Source organism: Parasteatoda tepidariorum, chromosome 10 (assembly GCF_982258835.1).
Source record: "Parasteatoda tepidariorum strain Cologne lab strain chromosome 10, Ptep-v5.0, whole genome shotgun sequence".
NCBI classification, from domain to species: Eukaryota; Metazoa; Arthropoda; class Arachnida; order Araneae; family Theridiidae; genus Parasteatoda; species Parasteatoda tepidariorum.
In genome coordinates, this window is record NC_141764.1 from 34,829,051 (window position 1) to 34,856,049 (window position 26,999).

The window sequence follows — 26,999 nt, forward strand, 5'->3', positions numbered from 1 at the left end:
TCGAGTTAATTATGAGATTCTTTTATTTACTGATCTAATAATTTATTTTTATTTGTGAACATTTAGTAATATTTCAAGCAAGCGATGTGAAGCAAAAAATTAAACGCAATTCTAAGAGTAGAATTAAAAATAATAATAACGACAGCAAATGTACTAAAACACTCAACACTTATTTAGAAGATCCGTTGTCGTTATTATTTTTTTTTTCGGAATTAAACTGGTAAATTCAGATAACGGATGTGCGGCTTTTGGGCTTTTATTAAAGATATTTAGTTCTTTTACATAGCGATGCAAAGCAAAAAAAACAGCAACTGTTGATTCTGAATCTTCTGATAAAGCATTGAGTGTTTTAGTTTATTTGCTGTTGTTAGTTTTAATTTGTTATCAGAATCAAACAGCTGAATTCATATGGATGTGCGACTTTTATTAGAAAAATTTGCTTTTTTGCATAGCGATGCAAAGTAAAAAAAAAAAAAAAAAGAAGCGTAACTACTAGAGCAGAATTGGTTTTAAATCTTCTGATTAAGCATTGAGTGTTTCAGTTTATTTGCTGTCGTTACTTTTGTTTTGTTATCAGAATTAAACAGCTAAATTCAGATAACAGATGTACTACTTTTATTAAAGAGATTTGGCTCTTTTTCATAGCTTCCTGCTTCCTGCACGTTCGCGTACGTAAGCACAGTGTGTAAGTTCTATAGCGATCCCAGAGTGCTTTGAAGTAACTTATACGCACCCATCAGAAATACGTAATCGTACGGATACTACGTGCAAAAATTTAGTTTTCCTATTCTTCAGCACAATAGCCTTAAAAGTTTGAATATAACCCAGATGACAACCTGGCCTGGCAGTGGACAAATCTCCAGAGTGACTCGCATATGCTCTATTTAAAAAGAAAAACCACGGAAATCTCCAACCTTCTGACAAAGGTATTCTAATCGATAATCCAGTCTGTGTTATTACTTCTATGCATCTGCCAGTATCCCACTAAAAATTGTTTTAATTCGATTTATAAATTTCAGGAATTGTTAAATCATGGTTTATGACTTATGCATCGTGGGCGCTGGTATGTTTGGCAGTGCAGCGGCTAGGCATGCCTCGGTAAATCCAGCTTTGAAAGTCTGCTTGTTAGGACCAGGAGAGCCGAAAGTAAGATAATTATTTGTGATATGATACTTAATATTCAATAAGAAAAGTTAAAATCTTACATGCTTTGAATCATCTTAAATTATTACAATCCCATAATTTAATATCAAATAATGGCACATTTTCAGAGCGAAATTACTTTTAGAAGTAATTTTAGAAGTAAGTTTTTTTTAAATTTACTTTTAGAAATTTCACAAAAATTATACGCATTTAAAATGGAAATACATGCAATAAAAATTAGTTAAATTTAATTATTGAAGAAAAGTTGTTTTAAGAATTAGTAAAAACTTAATTAAAAAATTCATTATAACATGTTTAAGACAGATTCCTTTGAAGCCTTAAAGGAAATTATTATTGAAAAATGTATTCATTTCAGTATTTTACTGTTATATTTTAGATTATTATCAATACAAGTTATAATTTAAATATATACGTTTCTCTGATTATTCAAATTTCTGAAAACTCTATGCATTTATCATTTTTTGAAGTAGCAAAAAGAATTGTAATTATTTCACAGTTTGTCACAATGTAGTTAATTGTAGTTTAAAATATAAATAGCTGAATTAAAAATTATTTCAGTTTTATTAAAATTGATAAAGGTTTTGTAATTAGATTAAATTGATGTGCAATTATTTGAAAACTTGTTCTATTAATGAATAATCAACAAGAATTTGTTTAAAATAAATGATAAATTAGTGTTAAAATCTTATTTTGCAGTGTTAATTTATCCACCTTTATCGGACTAAATTTTCTTTAGTTTATATTTTTAAAGTCTTATGGCTTTATACTTAACTACTTCAAAAATTTATGTAACTAAAATTTGTTAAATTTACTCTTTTACCTAATTATCATTTGTAGTTATAATAATCAGGCAAAAAATATTATTATTTTCAACAAAATATTTATCAATTGAAAAGAACAGCTTTTTTAAGTTTTTGCTATTTATTGCTCGATCACAAAACACAAGAACCGTTGGTATTTTCCTTTTATTTTTACTTTTGTTCAAAATTAACGAAAACAAAGTATAATGGATTCAGTTCTTATATCATCTATACTTTTTGATCAAAGTGTTGATCAAATATATATATATATATATATATATATATATATATATATATATATATATATATATATATATATATATATATATATATTAATTTTCTTTTGTAACGATAAGTCTATTAAAATAATGAAAGGCTTCGTGTCCTAATTCCTTCAAAAACATTAAACTTAATTAAAATCCAAATTTGTTTTTTAATAATATTTTCCCTCTCACAAATTTTCTTCAATGTATCAAACTAGCTTTAAAATCTAAGTACCGCAAATTATCATAGAAGGGCTATTCCCAACCGATGTAGCCATTTTTATTTTAACTAATTTAAAAATATATCTCCGCAAGATAACTAATCTTAGATAATTGCAAATTTTATAGAGCAAGTAACAAATATATTGAATAATGCTGCAGTTACAATATTTACTAAAATTTGTAAAATGATTGTTTTCCTAGATGTTTGCTTGTAACAGGTAATGATTCTCTTTTCCTCTATTTATTATTAATTTAATTTTTACTTAGCAGCAATTAAATTTTATGTACATTTCATAATTTCCATTAAATGGAACACAGTAAAAATATGCACCATTACAAAATTAATATGTTTAAATATAAAGGTATTTAAAATGATATAATTTCTATTAGCCTGTTTCGCGAGGAATAGTAATTAATTACACTAAGGAATTTTTTTTTGTTTGTTATGTGCTACGTGAGATTTTTTAACGAATTATGGATATTTTCATGTCGCTCATTTTAAATTTGCAATATATATATATATATATATATATATATATATATATATATATATATATATATATATATATATATATATACATATATATATATATATATATATATATATATATATATATATATATATATATATATATATATATATATATATATATATATATATATATATATATATATATATATATATATATATATATATATATATAATAGTGGCAAACTCCTCACTTTAACGCTACGCAACAACTACCCTTCTAAGCAAATCGACTGTTTTTTGCACTCTACACATCGACAACAGCGCCACCTCACCGCACCCATACCCTATTTACGCGTATATATATATATATATATATATATATATATATATATATATATATATATATATATATATATATATATATATATATATATATATATATATATATATATATATATATATATATTATAAACCCATATCCCGGAGTGTCGTCGTACGTCGCTAGTGGAGCTTCGCTATTATAAACTGTGTCTTCGTCTTCTTCGCGTGCTTCTGAACAGGGCATTATGGGAAAGTGCCCCTAGCCGTGTACGATGCCATTTCTGGAGATGGATATAAATGCAATTTTAATACTGATGACTTACACTAACTCTCCTTAAAGTTTAAAGCAACATTTACGCGACCCACGTGTAAAGTTTTTAATCTTTTGTATTTCGGCAAAAAACAGACTTAAAATGTCATTTTAAAGGAAAATCCGCAGCTTTAGGAGCAAAACTATTTTCAGGTTTGAAATTAGTTGAACACCCGAATTAGGTAAAATCAAGTAATTGTATATATATATAACAAAAAGATTGTTCCCCAGTGTTATTAAACATTAAAAATAAAAAAATTGATAATTAGTCAAAAATTATAATAAGAAAAAAGCAAATGCAGAAAGCGACTTGTATTCCTGGTTTGATTCTTTGACCAGGTAAAACGATCAATAATAATTGAATGATACAACTAATCCTGATATTTTTCAGAAAGAACACTATAAGGACAGAGAAATCTTTAGTTCTCATTATGATGAAGGCAGAATTACGCGTATAGTGGATGACGATGCAGCTTGTCCTGAGCTATGTAAGCGTTCCATCGAAAGATATAAAGAGCTTGAGAAACTATCAGGTAGAGGAAGTAATGGACTTCATCAAGCACAAACTCGGCAAGTAATAAAACCAAAAAATAAATTATAACTAAACAAGAAATGTACAAAGATCAGAAAAAGCAAAATAAGAAGCTGAAAAGTAAAATTGATTAGTGTTAAGAAACACCAAGTAATAATTTTTATTTAAAAACTTCAATCATTTTTTCCCCCTCTAATTTCTCCGTCAGTTCCAGTTTCTATGAAAAATTGGAGAACAATCCTCTTTTATTTTTCTTAACAATGAAAATGGGCCTGGATAGCCTGGTCGGTAGGGCCCTGGGCCCATGTCCGAGGGTTCGAACCCCGCCGGTCGAAGACTCGCCGTGTAGTAAAGTGACTGATGCACGTTAAATCTGTCGAGTTTCAAAAGTCCTCCATGTTCCCATAACAAATCAACACCTCTGGGGGTACTGGATTGGAGATCGATTCAGGTCAAACTTACGATCTGTGGATGAATGAATGGATGTATGAATGGGTCCGCCCTATAAACGGGTGTGACGTATGGTGTGGCAGAAGTCGAATTCTTGGTCATAGATGGCGCCACTGGAAAACAATCGCATCCCCTCTGCCTAAACAGGCATACGTCAACAACAACACAACACAACAATGAAAATTACTAAATTTGTTTCTTAATTCAAGAACAATCAACGTCAATGAATGCGATGTTATTGATCAGTAAAAGTCGAGGTAATTGAGTAAGAGAAGTTCTGAAGGCTGTTATGCGATATTAAATCAAACGTCCATTTCCCTACATGACTTAATAAGACAATCTCCTCCTAAACTACCTCTCCTTTCAATAACAACAAAAAAATTCAAATAAACTTTTTTTTGAAGAGTAACAGTTTTTAGTTACATTCAAATCTCTTAATTGTTTCACTGAATGAAATGTTTTGCACGAAATCACTTTCTAAAAACTTAAATTAAAGTTGTGATAAAAACCCAATCGGATACCTCAAGGGCAAGTGACGTCATCGTAGGTAAATAGCTGCATTTGTTGATTCTGAAGACAATCAGGTTCGACACACACGTGTGACGTCCCTTATAGGTATCCAATTAAATCTGATTTAAATCACAATGTTAGGCATAATCACTTCACTTCTTCTAGAGTTGCAAGTATCCAATTCTCAAGCACAAAAAGCTATTGTGGCTGTTTTAAACAAGCAGAGCAACTAGTAACAGCCATACATATAGTTCTATAACAGTTACTCGTAACAGCTAATATTACATTTAATGACTTCCAACACGCTGGAAAAAAAACTTGGTTGAATAGGCAAAGAGGTTCAATAAAACCTTTAAAAAGTCATAGATTTATCTGTTTTGCTTCTATTTCTTTTTCTTCATTGTCTTCGTGGAAAATTTTTCTTCTTCATTAAGATTGTTAGCTTTTGAAGAACGTCATCAATGGTTATAATACTTTCCATTCGTAAACTGGTATAAAGAATATAATTTTCCCAATTAAAGAGTGAAATCCATAATGTAAGCAAAATGCATTACCTTCATCTTTGAAAGAAAACTTTTTAACACTAATACCTCAAGAAATAAGGTGTGCAAAAACTTGGATTTCTTTGAGAATTTCAATCACATTTTTGAATAATAAAGCCGTAATAAAAAAGGCTGAAAGAAATAAAAATAATTTTAAGAAATATCTTCCCTGGTTCTTTCCAAAGAAAAAAAATTAAAATTTCATTTATACTAAATCAGATGTCGTGAACATGATTCCTTTATTTGTTATTTTATGTGTAAATATACTTCTTCTAAAGAAGTATTCTTTTATTTGTTATTTTCTGGGGTTATTATGTTTCAAAATGAAGATGCAATAAGTTTAGCTAGGCAAATGTTCGCCCATCCAAGAAAAAAAAATACCAATTGAAATTAAATAGAAAAAATATTGTACTTAAAACCACTCATACAAAATGTTACTTAACTACATAACTACAAATAAATACTTGAAATACTATATAAAATAGCACCTTCCCCAAAGTACGACAACTTCTAGGTAGAACAAGGTTGATATGAGCTCATGGTTAGCTGGGATTAGGTGGTAACCCCCCATTACAAACACGAAATTATTTTGCTCTCTTAAAACACTTCATCAGGATAATGTGAAGTTTTGGCATTGAACGATCTTGTATGAAGTCAGAAAAATATTTTATATATTAGAAAATATCACGCATAGAATTTATAATAACTGATACTAGAAATAACTTTCTTCTATTAATTCATTGAATATATTCATTACAACTCCTAAATGTAAGCATTTTTATGTTTCCAGGAGTGAACTTCTATAATTCTATAGGTTGTTTAATAATTTCTGAAAAACATGACTCCTATTTGAAACAAGTTCAACAAGCAAGCAATAAACATGTTTCGACAGTCGATTTGTCTTGTAGAGAAGCATTCCATAAAAGGCAAGTAGTGATTTTTTTTTTGTAGAGAAAAGATGATTAAGATGACCATTTTGTAATTTTTAGCGATTAGGTTTCAGAGACCATTAATACAATAAGCCTGTGTATTAAAGGGTTTCTTGGGTTATTCATCCACTTTTCCTTCGAGATTAATATCGTCCTTACCTGTCCTATGCATGATTCTTTATCGCCTTACGAGATCATCGCCAACAAAACCAATTATTTTTAATTTTTGAAATGCCGGATGCTATTTAGGCAAAGTATGAAATAATCGTCCTGATGAGGTTATTATGTAAATGATGTGCATGTTACTGTGAATGAGCGAAATCAGTGGTTGTTGACTTTCACCGGTGAATGTTGACAATCAAATTAGTCGCTTTGGTGAATGTCCGAAATATTTATTACCTCCGATTTGATATTAATTTATTCGTGGATTTATTCGATATTTTAATACTTACTGACGATAGATTAGAACAAACATCAGTGTTTGGAGTATCGGGAAAATATATACCGGGCAATGGCACTTGATTTTTAAAAAAAACATCAATGTAGGGTATACCGGGCAGTTTCACTTGACCTTAAAAAAACATCAGTGTAGGGTATACCGGGCAGTGGCACTTGACATTAAAAAGCATCAGTGCAGAGTATACCGGGGCAGTGGCACTGAACCTTAAAAAAACATCAGTGTAGGGTATACCGGGCAATTGCGCTTGACCGTAAGAAAACATCAGTGTAGGATATACCGGGCAATGGCACTTAACCAGACCTAATATGACTAGACCTTTGGTAACTTTCCAATTATCCGAACTGTTCATTATCAAAACCACGTTCGGTCCCGAGCAGTTTGGATAATCGGCGCTCTACTGTATTTAGAAAGGGTAAGATAATGCATAAAAATAAATATTCGATTTCAGATCGAAACAGAAGATTCCACTCCTACAGTTATTCGATCAAAAAGATTGTTGATAACAACTGGAGCTTTTATTAATACAAAACTCTTCAGCGTCTTGAGATCTCTGGAAGTTACGAGATACAAAAGAAGTGTAGCTTTACTAAGAATTTCAGAAGAGGAAGCAAAGAGGTTGAGGTATGAAACATGCTTAAACATTTCTAAAACAATGGCAGGCTTCAGTGACATTCTAAAACAAAGTACATATTTTTTTTTATTTCCAATGGAAGAATAATTGTCAAAACGTAACAAATATAAACAAATAATAATTACAAAAACCAGTGGTGTTATTCGCCTTTACCACTCGACAAACATATGGTCTGTCTATGGAAAGGACTCTCCTCGCCATGTGTCTGAAGCAGTGTTGGTGACTATGGTTACGATGTTTAACTATTACAGATAAGGGGGTTGGTTAAATATACAAGACAGGTCTTGGCTAGGGTCAGTGTGAAAAAGTGAATCTGGGGGGAGAGAAGCGTTATTATATATATATATCATACCTGCCAACTTTTAATCCCGTATCAAGGATGATTTTCCACAGTGGTAGTAAAATGGTATTTAAATTACAATTTTAAGCACTTAAACATGCGCTGTATTTTGAACAGGCTTATGTGGACTACCACAAAAATATTGCATATTAATATATATGCTTAATTTTTTTTTAAAAAAGTGGTGTATTACTTGATACTTAGGAATGTATTAAGAAAGTGATTTCCGACGTTAATAATAATTACACATAGCAAAGTATCCACATATAATGAGTCTGAGTTAGAAAGACTTTAAAAATTTTCAAACAAAGAAATAAAAGTAAATAACATTTTTTTTTTATAGTTAAGTTCAAATTATTTTTTGGTAATGTTAAATTAAATGCTGTACATAAACAGTGAAAAAATTTCAATATTCAGATATTATAAGCCCCAGCTCATTCGTTGGTAAGTTGTTTAGAATACACCTTTTCTTTTTCTAAATGGTAAATTTTTTTTATTTTTTGTTTGTACAGAGGAAAAAGTTAAATATTATTTTTTAGCTCGATGCCATCACTAATCTATCGAGGAAAATACGATAATCCTCCACACAAGGAAAGATCCGCTTATATTTTACCTCCAATAAAATACCCTGACGGTAAGCATATTCTCATATTTCTTGGTTTTTTATACTGATTTATATTTTTCAATTACAAACAGCCATGTACCTCTTATCATGCTTAATGAAAATACCGAAAGTAACCAAACTCATGTGGCGTAGAGCAGAACTATGGAAGAACTTCGCATGCTTTCACCATTAGCGTGTAAAGAGTCATAGATAAAGGAAGTATAGTGATCCCTCGTTTTTCGCTGTTAATGACGACCAGAACCTTCCGCGAAAGCTGAAAAACAGCGAAGTAGGATTTGCCGATAGGAATTTTCGTGTATGCGGGTACACGAATGTTTTACATATATAAACAGTATTTATCCCATGGTATATGTACTATGAGTCAACTCATATCTTTGTTCGACATGCAGGTATCCTTCTCCCTCGCGCATCAACAGTCCCGCAGTGGACTGACCGTTAAGACTCGGCTCCCAGCAGATCACCGAGGTCAAGTATCACTGGCTGCGGTCAGTGTGCGGGTGGGTGACCATTTGGATTCGTCTAGTTGGGACCGAGGGGGTGCGGTATTGATCCTCAAACTGTTCTACCGTGAAGTGTTCGACTTCGCGTGCAGGTCGTCGGGCTACCGAAGCGGGGGTGCCATCCCCTCTGCAGAAGATCAAAATTGTGATGGCATGTCTTCGGATCATCCCAGATCATCGCCAATAGCCCATTGTGCAGCTCTAGTGCAACGTAAATGAACTACAACAACAACTTGCTCACCAACATGAAACAACGCTCCTTTCCGCAATGTGGCTGCCGACATGGCTGTATTTTTTCATTTTTATTTTTTGATGAATATTTTGGAAAAACCTGCGAAGCACTGAAGCCGCAAAACATGAAGCGCGAAGTGGCGAGGAAATACTATGTTAGTTTCTGTCTTGATTTTCATATAGATAAAAATATTTTAAGTTTGGAAACTATATGGAATTGAAAAAAGTTCTAAAAGAAAGCATAATGGAAATTGTACAAAATATTTTTATTAATTAAAAACGAAAAATATTAATAAAAGAAAAATATCGTAGTACATTCCTATACAACTGAAAAGAGGAGGAGAGGGAAGGGAGAAGGGCCAAACGCATGGAACCGGTCTGCTCCCCAAATGGCTTATTCAAGCGTTACGATATCAATATTAGAAAACTGTATTACAGTATCGGTCAAAAATCAGCCCAATACCCAGTGGTCCTGAGGCATATGTTAATATGATGCTGGTTCCCTTTTTGCATGGATGACAGCCTGCATACTTTTGAACAATAGAGTTGGTAGAACTGCATTGTACAGAATGTCCACATATAGTTTGTCTAAAATAAGAACTCCTCCAGACATTCGTCTGGACCTCTGGCGGTGACTATGGTAAGGTATGACTATTTCAAGTAAGGGTGTGGGGTCACTGTTTTGGAGTGGTTTCAGCTCGGGTCGGCGGGAATCTTTTTCTTTGCTCAATTGTGTTAGTCCTAGAGTGAAGCTACTCTCCCTAAAATGCGCCATTCTTGTTCCCATAGCATCAGATCGCCTCAGACTTTGTGGCTGGAGTAGTTCTTAGCTTAGACAGACTATACATCTAAAGAGTTTATAGGCCCCAAACCAAGCTATGAAAAACATACCCAAACCACGATGCTTCCACTTTTTCAGGTGAATGTCCGAATACTTTTTAGAAAGATAGTGAACACCATATGAAAAAATTGCAGTTTGTCAAACTCGATTTAATAACATTGAGAATTTTTTTTTTTATCATTATTTCAAAATTTCAGTTTCAGTATATAATTTTACAAGTCAAAATAATAATTTTTTTAATTCTTAAATTATTATTAAATTGAATAACAAAAAAAAAATAATGCTAAATGAAATTATTTTAGGATCATAAGTACTTCATTTACAAATTACCTTTGAGCAAACGAGTTTCAAAATTTGGTGTGAAAAGAAAATTATTAGACTCAAGTTCATGAAGAGAAATAATTATATTTCTTTATAAATAACTATTTTTGTATTTTACTTCTAATTAGCATAGCATTTTTGATCCGAAAAATTGAAACCTCATACGTTGAAATCCCACTATAACACCTGGTGAGTTTTAATTCGCTGTAAAGAAAGGTAGACAGAATCTAATCAGGAATTTAGCTTTTAAATTTTTTAAAACTTCGTGCTCAATATTTGTCACTTTATTTGATTACATTAATCTTTAGAATTAACTTTTTTCATTTGTTTAAAATTGACTTAAATGACATGTTTAAAATAACTGAAAATTAAAAATAAATAAACTATTTTATTTTATTTTACAACTGTCTTTGAACAGCCGTACCAATTTTGAGTTTATGGTTACCAATGTTGACCGCCGTAGCCTTGTAATTTTGAACCAATCCAGAAGACAAGGAAACACCTGGATCAGTACCCCCAGAGATTTTGATTTGTTATGGGAACATGGAGGACTTTGCGACTCGACAGTCACTATTTACATTTACTACACGTGCAGTCTTCGGCCGGCGGGGATTGAACCCACGAACTCTTGGACATGGGCTCAGTGCTCTATCCCGGCCTCCAAATAAAATAAGTTGGAGCAAAACATTTAACAACTGAAATAATGTCCACCTTAATGTTTAACTTCATGTTGCATAGCTAATATTTCCATATGTTCCCTAAAGCCAACCCTAGAAACAATTTTACTTTGGTCCCAGTTGGGTTCAGAATTGGCTCAATATGGGACCAATATTGGGATGTCTAGATTTTTTAATATAGGTCCTAGAATGGCCTGTATAAGATCGACCTTGGCTAAATAAATATAAAACATCGAGTGAATCTGATAATTCTAAATAGGACCAATATTGACTGTAAAATATCGGATGAATCATACAATTCAATATAAGGCCAACAACGGAAAAATAACGGCCTTTTGAATCCATATTGAGCCAAGATTTATGAATATTGGTCCGATGAGGGACCAAGTTATTTTGCTGCTAGGGAATACAATAATGTATGAGTAATTACTTTCTATTTAATGCATTTCCTCACAGGAAACACTTATCTCAAGATAGGATATTATGGAAGTGATATGGAAGTTGAGAAACTAGATGATATTAAACAATGGTTTTTATCAGAAGGTGATAAGGAATCAATTGATCTTGGAGTGAAATTATTATTTGAACGAATACCAGGTAACTATTTTTTTAATAGTTTAGGACAGTGTTTCCCAAAGTGTGGTACGCGTACCCCCAGGGGTACGGTAACAGTTTCGCGGGGGTACGCGTTCTTATGCGAAATATCTTGCAACATATGAGAATTTAAAAAAAATTTATTTAAAAACAAAACTAGCCATGAAAATTTACGATTACGTATTTTTCTATTGGCTATTTTTTGCAGAGTTAACAGTTAATAATTAGTGATGTCAACAGCCAGTTATGATTTTTAACTTTTTTTTAATAGTAAAAAATACATTCATTTTTTTATTGGGGGTACACAGCGTTACGAAAAATTTAGAAAGGGTACACAAAATTCATAAGTTTGGGAAACACTGGTTTAGGAATATGTAAAAAAATTTTTAAAACTATTTGAAAAAAAGTAACATTACTTTTAGAGTTCAAAGTCTATAAAACACAAATGAAAAATTGAAATTTCCATTTCATACCAGCTATGACAGTATTTTTCCATTTTATATGAGCGTTTCTACCAAATTCAACTTTTATTTTATCATCACTACTTCTGACCAAATACTGCCTTTTATTTATTAATTACTATTTCGCATAGCTTAAGAAGAATCTATCCCCGCCATCTTGGATTATAGGTTATATTTTTAATTTGCGTTTTTCAATATTTTTTTTTCTACTTAACAAACTTTTTATGGTATAGTATAATTTGACAGCGTAGTACCTTTCAAAAAAGGTAGAAAATAAAGGGGTAGCTTTATTAGATTAGAAGAAATAGCGCTTTTAGAACTATGAATTTTTCCTCAAAACTTTTACGAAATAAAATGATGCGATTTTTGGTTTTGAATAAGTAATTTAAAGCTATACATTTCTTAGTTTTTAATTTTTTTAAATCTAATGTTATTGCAGTTTAAATTGAAGAAAAGCGATTTGGATGAAGCTAAAAACTTCCCTTAACGATAGTTGGGGAAAATAAATAAAGATACTAATCAAAAAATCTAATAATTGTTTAAAAATTTAAATATCTTTAAAAAAACTGCTGATTGCAGAACTAAATTGGCATAATTGTGTGAGAAAAAATTAATAAAGAATCTAAAATACTGCACGTTTCATATCTCAAACTCTGATCGGGTGGCGTCCTCATATTTTACATGTATCGAAAAATAGTGCCGAATAGAGTAAATATCCATCATCAATTTATTAGTGAAAATTAAACGGAAAAATTAAAAGCTTATCTAGAACTTTTCCTTCTGCTCTCCACCCCTTTGACAGTTGATTTCAGTCGGAAGAGAAAGTGCCCCCTAAGGATTTTATTTCATACCAGCTAAGACAGTATTTTCTTTAATCATCGCTCCTTTTTACTAAATGTTGCTTCGTATTTATTTATAACTATTTGGCATAGCTAAAACAAAGAAATTAGTGCAAATATTAAAAGAAAAAACCTTTTTACTAATATATTTTAGAAGTAATAATGCTCAACCACAAAAAGAATGAACACTAAAAGTTATAGCTACGTTTGTTCAGGAAATGCAGGGCCCCGACTAAGCCTAATTGGGACCCGGGACAAAAACTTCTTTGCCCCCCTTCCTCTTCTTCACTATCACTACTTCAGTAATGAGTACCCAAACTTTATGGAGGTATTTAAATTTTTCACCTAAATGTAAAAATACATGTTTTTGTTTGGCCAAATTTGTCCATCGTAATTCCGAAAATTTGCTGCCCTAGAAAGCCATGGATTTACGAAATATAGATTTCTTGTGTTCATACGATAGATTAATGAAGAAGCTAACATAAAACGGATTTTACACTAAACTGATATTTTGTTTAAAAAAAGTTCATTAAAGAAAGAAACGTAAAATAAACTTCGTATTCGAATCGGGGGCCCTCTCTGATGTGGGGCAACTGCCCCGCATGAACCTACCTAAGTCAGGCTCTGAGGAAATGCCATGAATCTAAAGTCAACTACTTTTGAGTGTGTGGTGTTTTTGTTTCTCCTTTAAAAGTTTTGATAATCGATATTAAGATTTAGGGCTTAAATCTTTATTCGAAATTAAAATTCAAAAAATCAGTTCAAATAGCCTAATGCACTTGTAAAAGGAATGAGTTCACTAAACGATGTAAGCAAGCTGTCCTATCTTTTGTTAATTTAATTTGTAATTTTTAGGTCTAAAATCGGAAGAAGTCACTAGCTCTACGTGTGTCAACTGTTACACTCCATCAGGTCTACCTTATATCGATCGAATAACTCCTACTCTAACAGTGGCGATAGCAGGAAATGGAAAAGGAGCGAAATTCTCTGATGAAGTTGGCAGATTGGCTGCGAAACTCTGCATTGATGGCTTGTGGGATTCTCGTGTTTCGCAATCAAGATTTAAGGCCGAATTTTCTGATGATTAATTAGAGAAAAAACAAGTCTAAGCAACATTGAGAAAGCAACAGTGAAGTCCACCAAAAAAAAAAATATATATATATATATATATATGTATTTTGTAGTTTACCATTAAATTATTGTTAATACATTTATATTACCTTGTGACTGACAAGTCACTGTACCTGGTTTGAGTTTTAAGGATCCTTTCTTAATCCGACGTTTCATAATCATAAGATTATGAGTTCAACTTTTCTTAATCAGATCTCCATTGCATTGGTAGACAAAATTTGTAAAGATTGCCTGATAAAATTGCTGAATCTTGCACTTTTTTCACGGTGATTGATTTTCGATTTCAAAGTTTTCGCTTCAAATTACGATTGTTTTCATTGATTCATAAAATATATAGTATAAGGTTATAAATGGAACAGTACCGTCAGAAGGGGGTGACTTTGTGCAATGAAGGGTGACTTCGTGCAAACTGCTAATTATTAAATAACTAACATTATAATAATTAAAAACAAAAAATTATGCATGATTTGTTACCTCAATTGATAAGACTTTTTAAGTATAACCTACCTTTTTGGCCAGGATAACTAGAACTTCTTCAACCGAGCACACTTTCCAGCCCCCGATTTTGCGACATTAAAAAATTTGAAACTGTTTGTAACTTGAGCTCACAATTTTTTCAAAAATGATGATGTTAACATAGCCAGTTCTTGGTAAACCATTCGTTCGTTATGTTGACAACTCAAATCAGTTGATACCGAGCTTTAAAAAAATACCCCTAGATGGCAGTTTGCACAAAGTCACCGCATCTGACGGTATATTGGGCAATGGAAACACTTTTAATACAAATGCATGCATTTGTCAAAATTCAAAATGACCATTTAGCATTGTGGTCTAATTTTGTTGATTTGGCATTCAATTCATTTCGCAAAAAATGCGTAATGTTTGGTGAAGTCAAAAAAACCTCAGAAAAAAAGTTTAGAATCTATCAGTTGAACCTAATGCAATTAAATGATTAATCCAGAAGGTATATCTAGATTATGCATTAAATTGCATAATCTAGAAGAATTCTAGAGCTGTGATAATTTAGTAATTAAAGTTTCTGAATTGCCTTTGTGAAGAACAGAGGTTCAATCCCCAGTGACGGCTTGAAGCCAATTCAGTTTCAGATCTATGACTACCAGCTTGCCTGAGAATTAAAGGCGATCTGTGCACAGTGCTGAACACATCGTGGAGCCTTAACTTTCATCACCCCCTGGCTTACAATGGGGTGTTGTGGGAATGATTTTTAAGAGATTCTAAGCATTCAAATAGAGTATTAAATGAATAAAAAAATAGAACAAAATTGTCTTACAGTGAAAACGTGTTATTCTTTTGTTAAAGCGATCTAGTATTAACAACCTCACACCTATTAGTGGTTATTCTGTCCTAGTTTTTTTTTCATCTTTTACAACGTCTAATAGCACAAATGACGCAAAATTTAAATCAAGAATGAATTTTGAGAAATCTTTGACAGAGTGAAAATTTTGCCAAATTTTATAAGTTTAACATTTAAAGTTTTCTTGTTAAAAAATATGTAAATGCATTTTAATGAGTTTTCTTTGACTCTAACTATAAATTTTAATGTAATTTTTTTAACAAAAAATATGAAAAAAATATGTATGTAAAATATTTAAGTACACAATATGATTATCTTACACTTAAGTAAGCGTTCACTGGGGGTTCCGCGTTCGGCTGACCACCTGACCGGAACATATGCTCCTGCACCCCAGAGCCCAAGGTCAAGAAAACTGAGATGGGCACAGTCGGCCTTGGCCCTCTTAATGGGCTGTCGCGCCACTGAGTTAGTTAAGTAAGAGTTCATTTCCAGTAAAAAAAATAATAAATAAATGATTAAGGAACAGTAAAAAAAATTTTAAATTATGCAAAGACAATTATGAAAAGATTATCAATTTAATCATATAATACTGCATTGAAATATATCAATAACTTTATCGTACTAGTCCAAAAATATTACCTACATTTATTGTAACTATAGTACTAAATAAATAACAATGTTCTTTTTTTTCAAACCATCACAAATAATGTAGCTTTCCAGTAATGTCTGTTAGGAAAAAAAACTACCAAAGTAGATAAATAAAAAGATAGTCACTAAAAAGATTTTTACAAATCCAATGCAATAAAATTCAAGGCAAATACTAATGTTTTAAAAATAAAATATTTATTTTTTATGGTGTTAAAAAATTTCTTTTCACAATTTTCTTATTTAATAAAAAATCAATAAATAATTTAATTATCAGATACTAAATACGTAATTATTCATCCTTTAATTGCTTACTAAAAACTTTTTCATTTCTTTTAACTACGAAAAATAGCCCTAAATAAGGACTTTGAAAGTTTGGAATTCCACGTAGACTCCACACTTAACTCAGCAGCAATACTACCAATTTCTTCACACATCATTACTCCAGATCCATTACCAACTGCAGCCACAATGATGTTTGGAGAAATGTTATCAATATATGGCAATTCAGATGGATTTGAGCAGGTTACACAGGTTTTTGGTAACATCTCCTCAAACTTTAAATCTGAAATATTGAATAAAGCAAATACAGCAAAATATGGACTGAAAATGTATATCAAAACGTAGTTAAAACACTTCTTTGAGACTTTTAAGTATTAAACGTTTTTACTTTTTATTGTTTATAAATATCTCAATGTCAGAATATGTTAAATACCATTATTATCATAACTGGTGCAACAGCCATTGGTGGGCCATGACCTTGCTAAGTATTCTCTTTCCCTGTTACCTGTTATCTAGTTTTTATAGTACAATATAAGGAAGTTCTTATCTACAAAATCAGACTATCTGAGTTCGGGTCTACCTTTTGGTCGATTTTCAGATGGCCTAATCATAAGAATATTTTTCGATGTAAATTCTTCTGCTGATCTCATTAGATGGCCTACCCATTTCATCCTTTGAATTTTGATTTATTTGGTAAAGTCAGTTTTTTTATAAATGCAGTAAAGTACATGGTGTATATTAATTACATATGATTAAAATCTTATTCATTAAATAATTATAATTAAATTTTATATTTTTATTAAATAAATAGTCATTGATTCATGAAAAAAAAAAACAACCTAAAACCATTTTATATTTTGCATAGTAAACATTTATTTTGGAGATGCTTCAACCCCAAATACTATATCACTGAGTATATCCCCCACTTAAGAGGAAACTATATCGCATGAGAAACTTTTCATTGCAAATTCTGCTTCAGTTCCATAATTAATTTAAAATGAAAAGTATTGAAAAAAAAAGAGTTCAGGCAAACCTAGAGTAAGAAATAAAGTTTCGATTGCTGCAAAAAAATTGAAAACATAACAATGCAAAAAATTATTGGAAGAGAATTGGATCATTTTGATATGCTGACAATTTCTTTTCAGTATTCGAAACTGTGTAGCTTATCTAGGTTTGCCTGAACTCCCTTTTTCTACTTTAAATTTGCTATAGAGGTGAAACAGAATTTACGATGAAAAGTATTTTAAACAAGTTGAAACTTATAGGACTCATGTTCAAAAAAATATAGAAAGGAAAAGAAGCCCAGCTGTCAGAATACATAACTAATGCGGGAAATGTCAACTATGGAATGCCAGGACTGCAAACTACTACACTTTTTCCAAAATATTTGATAGAATTGTAGAGAATAAGAAATTAATGCTTTTAAAATATTTGATAATTTCGCAAACATTATAAAAGCCTCACCACAAGAAGGCTGGGACAGAGAGATGTCTTAGATAAACTTTTAACTACTCAGATTTAACTCAAGCACAAACAAAGCAAAGTACCAGTTAAAAAAGCTACATCACCTGAATCAGTTGTCATTGGTTAGGTACAAGGGCAATATTTTATATTTTTAATCAGTAGCAAAATTTGCTAGTGCTAAAAAATACTACTGGGAAAATGAGGATTCATGCAATTATTTTTTAGAGTGGTATCGCAATACCTTGTGTGAGGCAGAGATTTCAATAGATTCATTGCAGTGTGACTTATTGCAATCAAATGATCGCTGAATGGTAAATATTAAATATAATTACTCGTGCAAATGTTTAAATAGTCAAACGCACAATACCGAATATATCAGTACTAATGATATCGTATTTAAAATATCGCATTAAAAAAAAGAGATTTGAAAAACAAAGTGAAAATTGTTAGGCCGAAATATAAAAAAATAAAGTTCGTTCCATTTATACAAACAAAAAGCAGTCATGTAAAATTACATGTGAGAAAATCAAAAACTTACCTGGAAAAAGATCTTGAATTATTTTAGAATAATGCTCCGATATGTACTTCTCTCCACTACAATTGTACCAATTTTTAATTTCCTTCAAATTTTTCAGTTCAGAGTTAACTATGCTTCCTTTATGTCCAATTTTTAAATAATATTTCCCTACAAAGAAAAATAAAAACAAATCATGCTGCATTCAATTGTTACCTCATTGGAGAATATTACAGTGACAATTGTTTCCTAATAATAGAGTTAAAAAGAACTTTTATTAGCAAGAAAAACAAATTAGGCTGGTAGGTGACAGGCTTGTAATCTGGATTTTTCTTATCTTTTTCATCGAGAACCTACTTATGCACTGGCATTATTCTCATTAAGCATAATACGCACAAGGATAGAGCGATGGATGCCCGACGAAGTGAACCAGGTTCAAATCCAAACTGCTGCTGGTGTATACAAGTTCTGCTCTCTGCTTTTCAAACCTCAGTACTGATGTAAAATATCCTCATGGTTAGAATCCCCCTTGCTGTTGAGTTAACTGTGGGAGGTTTTCAAGGTTTTATCTCTCCTTATAATGCGAATACAGGTTAGTACTAATAAAAAATCCTCCACAAACGCTAGTTCGTTCTAATGCTTGATCTAGGAGTTTCCTTGTCTTTTGGGTTGGGTTCAAAATTGCTAAAGTAGGAGGTTTTTTCTCCATGCAATGCAAGTACAAGTTAGTTCCAATAAAAAACTCTTCAGAAAGGCTAGTTAGCCCCAATGCTTCATCCAGGAGTTTCCTTGTCTTCTGGGTTGGGTTCAAAATTACAAGTTGAACATTGCTATTCATAAGCTCAAAATTGGGTCAGCTGTTCAATGCCAGTTATAAAAATAAATAGGTAAAATTAAACAATATTAAAAACAACATGTATTTGTATAAAAGCAATACCATTATATCTTTAACATACTACTATTGAAAAACCCGTCCGCCTTGGAAATTTGTAAACAAAAGATTACAAGTAATTTCAGCAATTATAAAAGTGGCATTGATCATTAAGCTGAAAGCATACCTACCCTTCTACATACAGGTTGATTATAAGAAAATTTCGCTTACATATTATATTATATAACAGTATGTCCTCTGGAGGACATACTGTTTAAGTGATTGGAAACTCAAAAATGGTTCTATAACCGATTTCATAGCTCTCGCAGTTACAGATATAATGCCGAAATTATGAAGTTTTTAAATGGCAGCAGTAAATTTTATCAAAACTTAATCCTTACAATAAAAAACCTTAATTGGAGTTAGAAAGATATTTTTAGTGCAAGAAATTGAGACACGTTACTTTTGCCAAGGGTCGCCATTTTTCGTGACCACTAACGAGAAGAGAGTGATCAAAACCTTTCAAAAACTGAGAAAAAAATTTACAAAGATTTTAATGTTTAAAATTTTTGGACATGTCGCGTTTTTCTTTTTTTTTTTTATATCCAATTGTTTTTACATGACCATAGTTCAATTTAGGATCTGTACTGTAAGAGTTAAATTTTGATTTAAAAAAAAAAACGGGTGTTGCCATTTGAAAACTTCGAAATTTTGTCCCTGTAATTAAGTAAGTTTTTCTAAAAGCAATGCTTTCTTAGCAAATAAAAAAAAACTACAATTTTCTATGCATAATGTGCAACATGACATGTACCAAACTATTTCCAGGATCAACAGTTCAACAGCTAAATATCTAAAGTAATAATTCAAGGCTTTTTTTTTAATAAACAGAAAAATACTTAGGAATACGTTTCTTGGAAGAAAAAAATTTTTCAAACGAAACTGAGCAACAGTATAAACATGGCTGTCATTGTTCAAAAATCTTTTCTAAAGGAACACTATGTAACACATATCACTTAAACAAAAAGCCACAACAATACAAATGACACACAAAAAATTGTTTGTGGTCATGGGAGGTACACTAAAACGGCAACAGTTTAAAAAGCAATTAGGTATATTACACATATAAGTATTCTGCTATATAGATTTTACCATCGGGATATTTTATGGGTGGTAAAATGTATGCACCATAGAGGTGAGGCTGTTCCTCACAGCTTTCAAAGAAAACATCCATAGTTGGCATAGTACTGTAATTCATAAGAAAATATAAGTATAAAAATAAAGTTCAATGAAATTATGTATAAAGCTTAACATTAAAACATGTCATTTAAAGTATAGGAAGTTACACCAAATAAAAAAACTAATAGTCATATTATTGTGCTAACATGGATTTGGTAAATATGTATTGATAGATTCAGAGTTTATAATTATTTCCTGGAACAAAATTTTCCGAGTTCTTTCAATCTCAGTTTTCATAAGATTTTGGCAACAACACAGCTAATCAATTACATATAACTAATTTTCTTTCTTTAAAAAAAAAATTTAAAAAATACTGGCTATTATAAAAAATATATTCAGGGAATCTGCTACATCTTAGATTTTCAAATCCATGACTTTCCATAACTAATTCCCAGAATTTTTCCTGACTAAACGAAGGTACTATTTTCTCTGACAAGAACAATAAATTTTGAAAAAGCATTATAATAACATTAATTGAAATATAAGCAAATTGAAGGTATAGCCAAAACTGTTATACTCTGCATCTTCATATTTATAGATTTTAAATTTAAAAAAACATAGTAAAGAAGGAATGACAGCATTGAAATAGCTGAAAAAAATACAAAAAAAAAAAAAAAAAAAAAAAAAAAAAAATGTTCTTTTTTTCTGCAGAATTATATTCTAAAGATACTTTTCTTCTTCATCCAAAAGGAAAGAAATGCTAGAATTACTCTTATTTTCTTCAACAGATATTAATGAAGAAAAAAAGAATTCTTTTCAAATTAAAAATAATTTTGTTCTCATATATCAGGTGGTAAACTATTCTTTTTTTTGCTTTAGCGACTTATGCATTTTACAGGAGATGTCAAAACTCATTTTTCGCATTTAATCTAAGACTTAGGGAGTATTTGACATGTTATAGCGTGTAAGCAGAATGGCTGATTAATGTAATTAAAATAATTGAACAATGAATTTAAATTTATTTATTAATATAATTAGGTTAAGCTTAATTTAAGTTGAATTTACGATATATATGATATGATATGTGATATGATATATATATATATCACATATATGATATTATAAATATGATTATGATCTACATAAATTTAAATTTATTTATTTATATTAATAAATAAATAAATGAATTTAAATTTATTTATTAATATGATTTGGTTACATTTAATTCTGGTTGAATTTATTGCACACTTCTTCTTGTTTAGATCTTTTCTCATGCTCAGGTATCAAATTAGATTTTTTGACAGTTTTTCATGGTATCAGCCTGTTTTTCAACTGAAATAACCAACCCCAATTTAGACACTTAATAATAGTTCCTAAAAGAAAAAAAAGGATTAATTTTACCTTAATCTCCCAGCTTCTTCTTTTGAAATTCTTATTAAAATATAAGTTTCTTTATTTACTGTAATATTTAATTCCCTTGAAGCAAAGATTGGAATAAAATTTGTGAAAGCTCCAGCACAAATTAATAGCTTGTTGGTTCTAATCAATCTTTGAGATTCAGTGATAATCTGTCAAAATAAAATCATTCTTTAAATATAATGTAATACTCTAAACCTTCTGATGAATGAATAAAGATAAAACATAAGTGACTGCAATTTAGTGAAAGACATTTATTAAAAATAATGATCAAAAAGATCATTAAGAAAATAAGGAGAAGCTTAATTATGAAACGAAAAGTAATATATTTTATTAAATAATATAACTTTAAGTTTATTTGAAAATTACTTAAATATAATACTAAAACAAATTATATATTGAAGCCTTCTTTCAGGGTATAACAAAACAAAAGGGTTAATGAATCTCATAATAACAAAAAGATCAAGCAAAGAACTGAAAGTTTATTCTTAAATATTATGTGGAACATTATAAAAAATTTTTTTAAGTATTTTAAGCGATAAAATGACAGCAGAAAGGAGTAAACAAACAATAAACTGAAATAAGACACTATGTACACATACAAAATACTACAATACAATGCAATAAAATTTGCCAGATCATTTCTCATGGGAGATAAAGGAAAAACTTCCAAAACTGCAAAACTATGCCAAAAAAATTGCTGATATTTTTTTCTTAAAAAATATATATATATATATATATATATATATATATAAATGTATGTAATAAGATCAATATAAAGAAATTTTTGATTATTATGAAGAAAATTATTAAAGTACTAAATGTTTTAATGATCTTTATTTATTGAAAAAACGATTAAAAGAATATTAGTTTTTAATAATTTTAGTTTTATGAAATTTAATTTTTAAATTATAGGAAATAAATGATAAATTATACATATTTTGTGTAGCATTTATATTACATAATAACATTCAAGCAGTAAGTTAAACTTATTGAAATTCATGGCAAAGTAAGGAAATTTACTCAAAAAAAAAAAAAAAAAATTTGTTTTTTAAAAAATAATTAAAGGCTCTTCTCGAAAATTCAAGCAAATTTTTCGTTTCCCCTTCTACTCAGCAAGTTGCAGATATCAGTCTGAGAATCAGAAATTTACTTTAGTAGTTTTGCTTTACTTTATTATACTAGTATAGAATTACTTTAGAAGTATTAAAATAGAGAACAAAGTAGTAGGGAGAAAATAAACTACATAAAAATAGGTTTTGCTTTACATAAAATACTACACTATATATCTGCTCAGCAAGTTGCAGATATCAGTCTGAGAATCAGAAATTTACTTTAGTAGTTTTGCTTTACTTTAGTATACTAGTATAGAATTACTTTAGTAGTATAAAAATGGAAGACAAAGTAGTAAGGAGAAAATAAACTACATCAAAATAGGTTTCACTGTTTATAAAATACTACACTATATATGTGATGATGTATAAGTCAGGGTAGTAACACTCACCTCAATTAATTGGTGATCTACTTCTTTTATATCTTTAACAATATCATCTATAATATGACAACCATTCTTTTCAGCTACCAATTTTTCAGCTTTTATTATTTCCCGAGGACTTACATGACCAGATGTGGTATCAAAAAAAGCATATTTATAACTATCAAATTTCATATAAGGAAATCTAAAAGAAAAATAAAGCATTAAAAAAATTAATATCAAAGTAATATCAAACTATAATAAAAAATTAAATCACATTTAATTTTTTTGTGCTTGTTACAATAACAAGAAAAATAATGCCTAATCCAAAGACAGAAATGGTCAAAACTGAGGCTTATATCACCGAACAATCTTCCTGCAGATCAATTTATTAGTTGAGCAGAACTTAGTACACTAATTTTCCTGCAGAAAAATTTATGTCCAAATTGCTCTATATACTATCATTTGGACATAATTTGAGTTTTTTAAGTAACTAAAATGAATGTAAAGAGAATTGGAAAAGACGATATTTTGCATAAAATATAAATAGGAAATGTAGGTTAAATTTAGAACAAATACCCAAAGTTTTTTTAAAAAAAAAATTTTTTTAAATATATGGATTCATATTTTTATATAAAATTGTATAAATCCTATAATTATATAATAGTCTGCAGCTTCTATTTTGAGTGAAATGTTAAAGCTACTAGAAAGCAATAAAAATAAACAAATAAATAAACTAACTCTTTTGAGAAAAGGCTTTTTGAAGAAATGTCCAATAACTGACTTTCACCACTATTAATTTCACTTAAAATCTTTAAAGCACTTTCATCCTCACAACTATACAGATAGAGACATCCAGTGTTATTGAAAAGCTTCTTCCCTAAGTATTCAGAAAGGCACCAAAATAATTATGGAGAAGAAATAAGAGATTGCTAGATTAATCAAATAATTAGACATTTTCTAAGGAACAATCACAATCCAAAGTAAATTGTTTCAGGTTTAATTATTCCTTTTATTATAATTGTGAATCTTTCAGAGGCATTTTCAGAATCATTTAGCACCAAAATAAAAAAAACAGCAGCAACAATATAATTTATTTTTATCGAATCTGTAATTTAAATATCTTTTATACCTAAACTGTATCTTGATTTAAAACCAATAAAAACAATGGCAAATTAGAAAATTTCCAATGATTTGTTTGAGCAGAATTATGAAAACTTGAATTTAGAAAGGTTATATTTACAAAGATAGACTTGAAGAAAAGTTTAAAGATGGATTTTTGTCAAATAAAGGGAGGTAAAATGATGCAGCATTGAATTGATAAACAAAAAATAATTTTTAATAACAACAATGAAAAAAAAACTGTAATGAAAAAAAAAAACTGTAATCTTAGGACATGGGTTTTCACAAATTGCAGCAAGAAGGCTAAGAAACTCCCACTTTATTTCTAAATATCAAATAAATGAATCCTAATTTTGTGACATCTATCGGTTTTTCAAACAAATTCTGGGTTTTTATTTGAGTAAGGGTTTTTTAAAATTTGTCTTTTCTTAAATTTTTATCCTTTTTGCAGATTTTACACACTTTTAGCATCTCTTACATATTTTCCGAAATAAAAATTTTACAATTAAAACTATTAACCTGCATGATAAAAACACTCACCATATTCCTCCTCTAAAACATGAAATTTTTGAACAGATTCTTCTAATAAAACGTTCAAGTTATGATTAGTTGGATCTCCCGAAACAATTCTTCCTTCATCATAATGTGAACTAAAAATCATCCTTTGTTCCCACTCGTCTCTCTAAAAAATAATAACAATAAATTAACAGTTGAAAACAATGTATATTAATTATTATTACAATTATATAAAAATTTTAATTATTTTTATAAAATGAAGAACATAATTTTCTACACTAACAATCATTATCTTTTTTTTCTTAAACATTGAATAGCATTGAGAAAAAAGTACAATTTGTTTTCGTGTTTTTAACTTATTATTGTTATTTTAGTTACCAGCTAAGAATAAATAACTTCATTAATTAAAATAATCTCTTTATCATTGTTTAAATAATCTATTTTTAAATATCATTGTTTAAATAATCTATTTTTGCATCATTTTAACACTAAGACTGAACATTGCTGAATACTAAGAAAGTCTGAAGGGGCCAGTGAGGCTTTTCACAGATTGTTTGTCTATAGATCAATAAGGCATCTAATATCTTGAAATATAGTCACAATTAATTTCATAAATAACGTATTAGAACCTGGTATTTTGTTTGATTTAATAAACAAAAATATGTGATTAAACCATACACTGTGAACTTTTAAACTATAACTTATACTTTAGTTTATTAGATAATTAAGTTCTCTCTTCTCTAAAAATAATCATATGTTGACTTATTTTTTTTTAATGAAACTGTGGTATCTAAAACCTACGAAATGGAACCTTATACCTACACCAGTGGTTAATGAAGTAACTACCAAAATATCTTGGAGGCCACCTGGTCATACTAGTCATTCTTGGTATAAGGTTCCATAATTCCTCTAAGGTGATTAATGATTGAATGAATCGTATGAATGATTAATTAAGCAATTAAATTGTGAAAAGTTTAATAATGAAAAGTTCAAATATTGAAAAGTTTGAAATATTCAGTATACTTTCAATAAGTTATTTTTTGAATTACAAATCAACAGGGGAAAAAAAAGAGGGGCCAAATAGGCTATAGCTGTCTTTATAGATAGTGGTAATGTGAAAAATCACTACTAGCCTTTGATAGAGTGGTACTTTTTAAATTATCTGGTGCAAGTTCAAATATTTAATTTTTTTTTTTAAAAAAAACTAATAATAAGATATTTTAAAAAAATGAGAAATATTTTTTTAACTTGTTAAACAATAAAATTTTTATTTCACAATAATGCGACAAAAAGCTGCACTTTATATATTTTAAATATGAACTTCATAATATACATGAAACAACTTCAAAGCATGCATTAAAAAAAATAAATGAATTTCGTCTTTCAGGCAAAACACATTTAGATTTGATCGTTTCATTAAAAAACATGCAACTCTCAAAGTATATAAACTATTAAATAGACTAGACTTAGAAACACTCATTTGAAATATGTAAAAATAAATTCCTCAGATGAGCAGATTCTTTTAAATAAATCACGCACTTTTGCTAATAAATTTGTCTAAAAATGCATATAAATTGATCATTTTGTAAGAATGTAAAACATCTAAAAAATATATAATAACAAGGATTGACAGCATTACAAGTTACCGGTAAAAAATTAACACAGAATGCTATTTAAAACTTAAATTAAAAATATTTACTTTTAGAGCGTTTAACTTTCAACTTTTCATAAAGCATTGCATAAGCGCGTTTCAAAATTTTATAAAGCATAAAGATTACCGTGGGTTCTTCGGGTCCTATTAAGCAAACTTTTGCTTTTAAAGACGCAGTAGCATGCTTGGCAGCAGCAGACCCAAACATTCCAGCACCAATAATACACAAATCGTAAATTATGGACGAATTAGCCATTCTTTCAGTTAGAGGAGAAAAAGTTTACGATTTCGTAAGAAACTTGCCGGCGATTCGATCGATTTAGTTTTTGTTTACATCGGCGGACGGCGGAGGAAAGCACGTGTTTCGTTCTTTTTTTTCCCTTCTTG

General features: G+C 29.8%; 2 protein-coding genes across 3 annotated transcripts; one reads left to right on the forward strand and one right to left on the reverse strand.

Moving 5' to 3' along the window:
- The first annotated feature begins 499 nt into the window (after window positions 1-499).
- LOC107450454 (uncharacterized) lies at window positions 500-14,247 on the forward strand. Its single transcript, XM_087152729.1, has 9 exons — window positions 500-926; window positions 1,020-1,146; window positions 3,944-4,085; window positions 6,377-6,533; window positions 6,623-6,632; window positions 7,424-7,596; window positions 8,486-8,580; window positions 11,598-11,738; window positions 13,891-14,247. The coding sequence occupies exons 2-9, from the start codon at window positions 1,033-1,035 to the stop codon at window positions 14,121-14,123; spliced, it is 1,065 nt and encodes a 354-aa protein (XP_087008855.1). The 5' UTR covers window positions 500-926; window positions 1,020-1,032; the 3' UTR covers window positions 14,124-14,247.
- A 2,058-nt stretch (window positions 14,248-16,305) lies between these two features.
- On the reverse strand, window positions 16,306-26,999 carry LOC107450457 (uncharacterized). Of its 2 annotated transcripts, none has more exons than XM_016066246.4 (8): window positions 26,740-26,999; window positions 24,986-25,127; window positions 24,065-24,203; window positions 23,354-23,528; window positions 21,835-22,001; window positions 20,407-20,501; window positions 18,411-18,557; window positions 16,306-16,691 (listed from the first exon to the last, which is right to left on the reverse strand). In XM_016066246.4, exons 1-8 carry the CDS (start codon window positions 26,866-26,868, stop codon window positions 16,462-16,464), a joined length of 1,224 nt encoding a protein of 407 aa, XP_015921732.1. In that variant the 5' UTR covers window positions 26,869-26,999; the 3' UTR covers window positions 16,306-16,461. The 2 variants fall into 2 exon arrangements, with proteins under 2 accessions (XP_015921732.1, XP_042912375.1); XM_043056441.3 differs by having other exon boundaries at window positions 26,661-26,794.

Bases quoted from the DNA above. Each gene is read 5' to 3' on its own strand.
- LOC107450457 (XM_016066246.4), bottom strand. From the start codon at position 26,868: ATGGCTAATTCGTCCATAATTTACGATTTGTGTATTATTGGTGCTGGA. The intron at 24,204-24,985 runs GTGAGTGTTTTT...CTGAATACTTAG, and splicing joins TGTTTTAGAGGAGGAATATG to GGAAGAAGCTTTTCAATAAC. The intron at 20,502-21,834 runs GTAAAATTAATC...TATGAATTACAG, and splicing joins GAAGAAGCTGGGAGATTAAG to TACTATGCCAACTATGGATG.
- LOC107450454 (XM_087152729.1), top strand. From the start codon at position 1,033: ATGGTTTATGACTTATGCATCGTGGGCGCTGGTATGTTTGGCAGTGCA. The intron at 4,086-6,376 runs GTAGAGGAAGTA...TTATGTTTCCAG, and splicing joins AGAGCTTGAGAAACTATCAG to GAGTGAACTTCTATAATTCT. The intron at 11,739-13,890 runs GTAACTATTTTT...TGTAATTTTTAG, and splicing joins ATTATTTGAACGAATACCAG to GTCTAAAATCGGAAGAAGTC.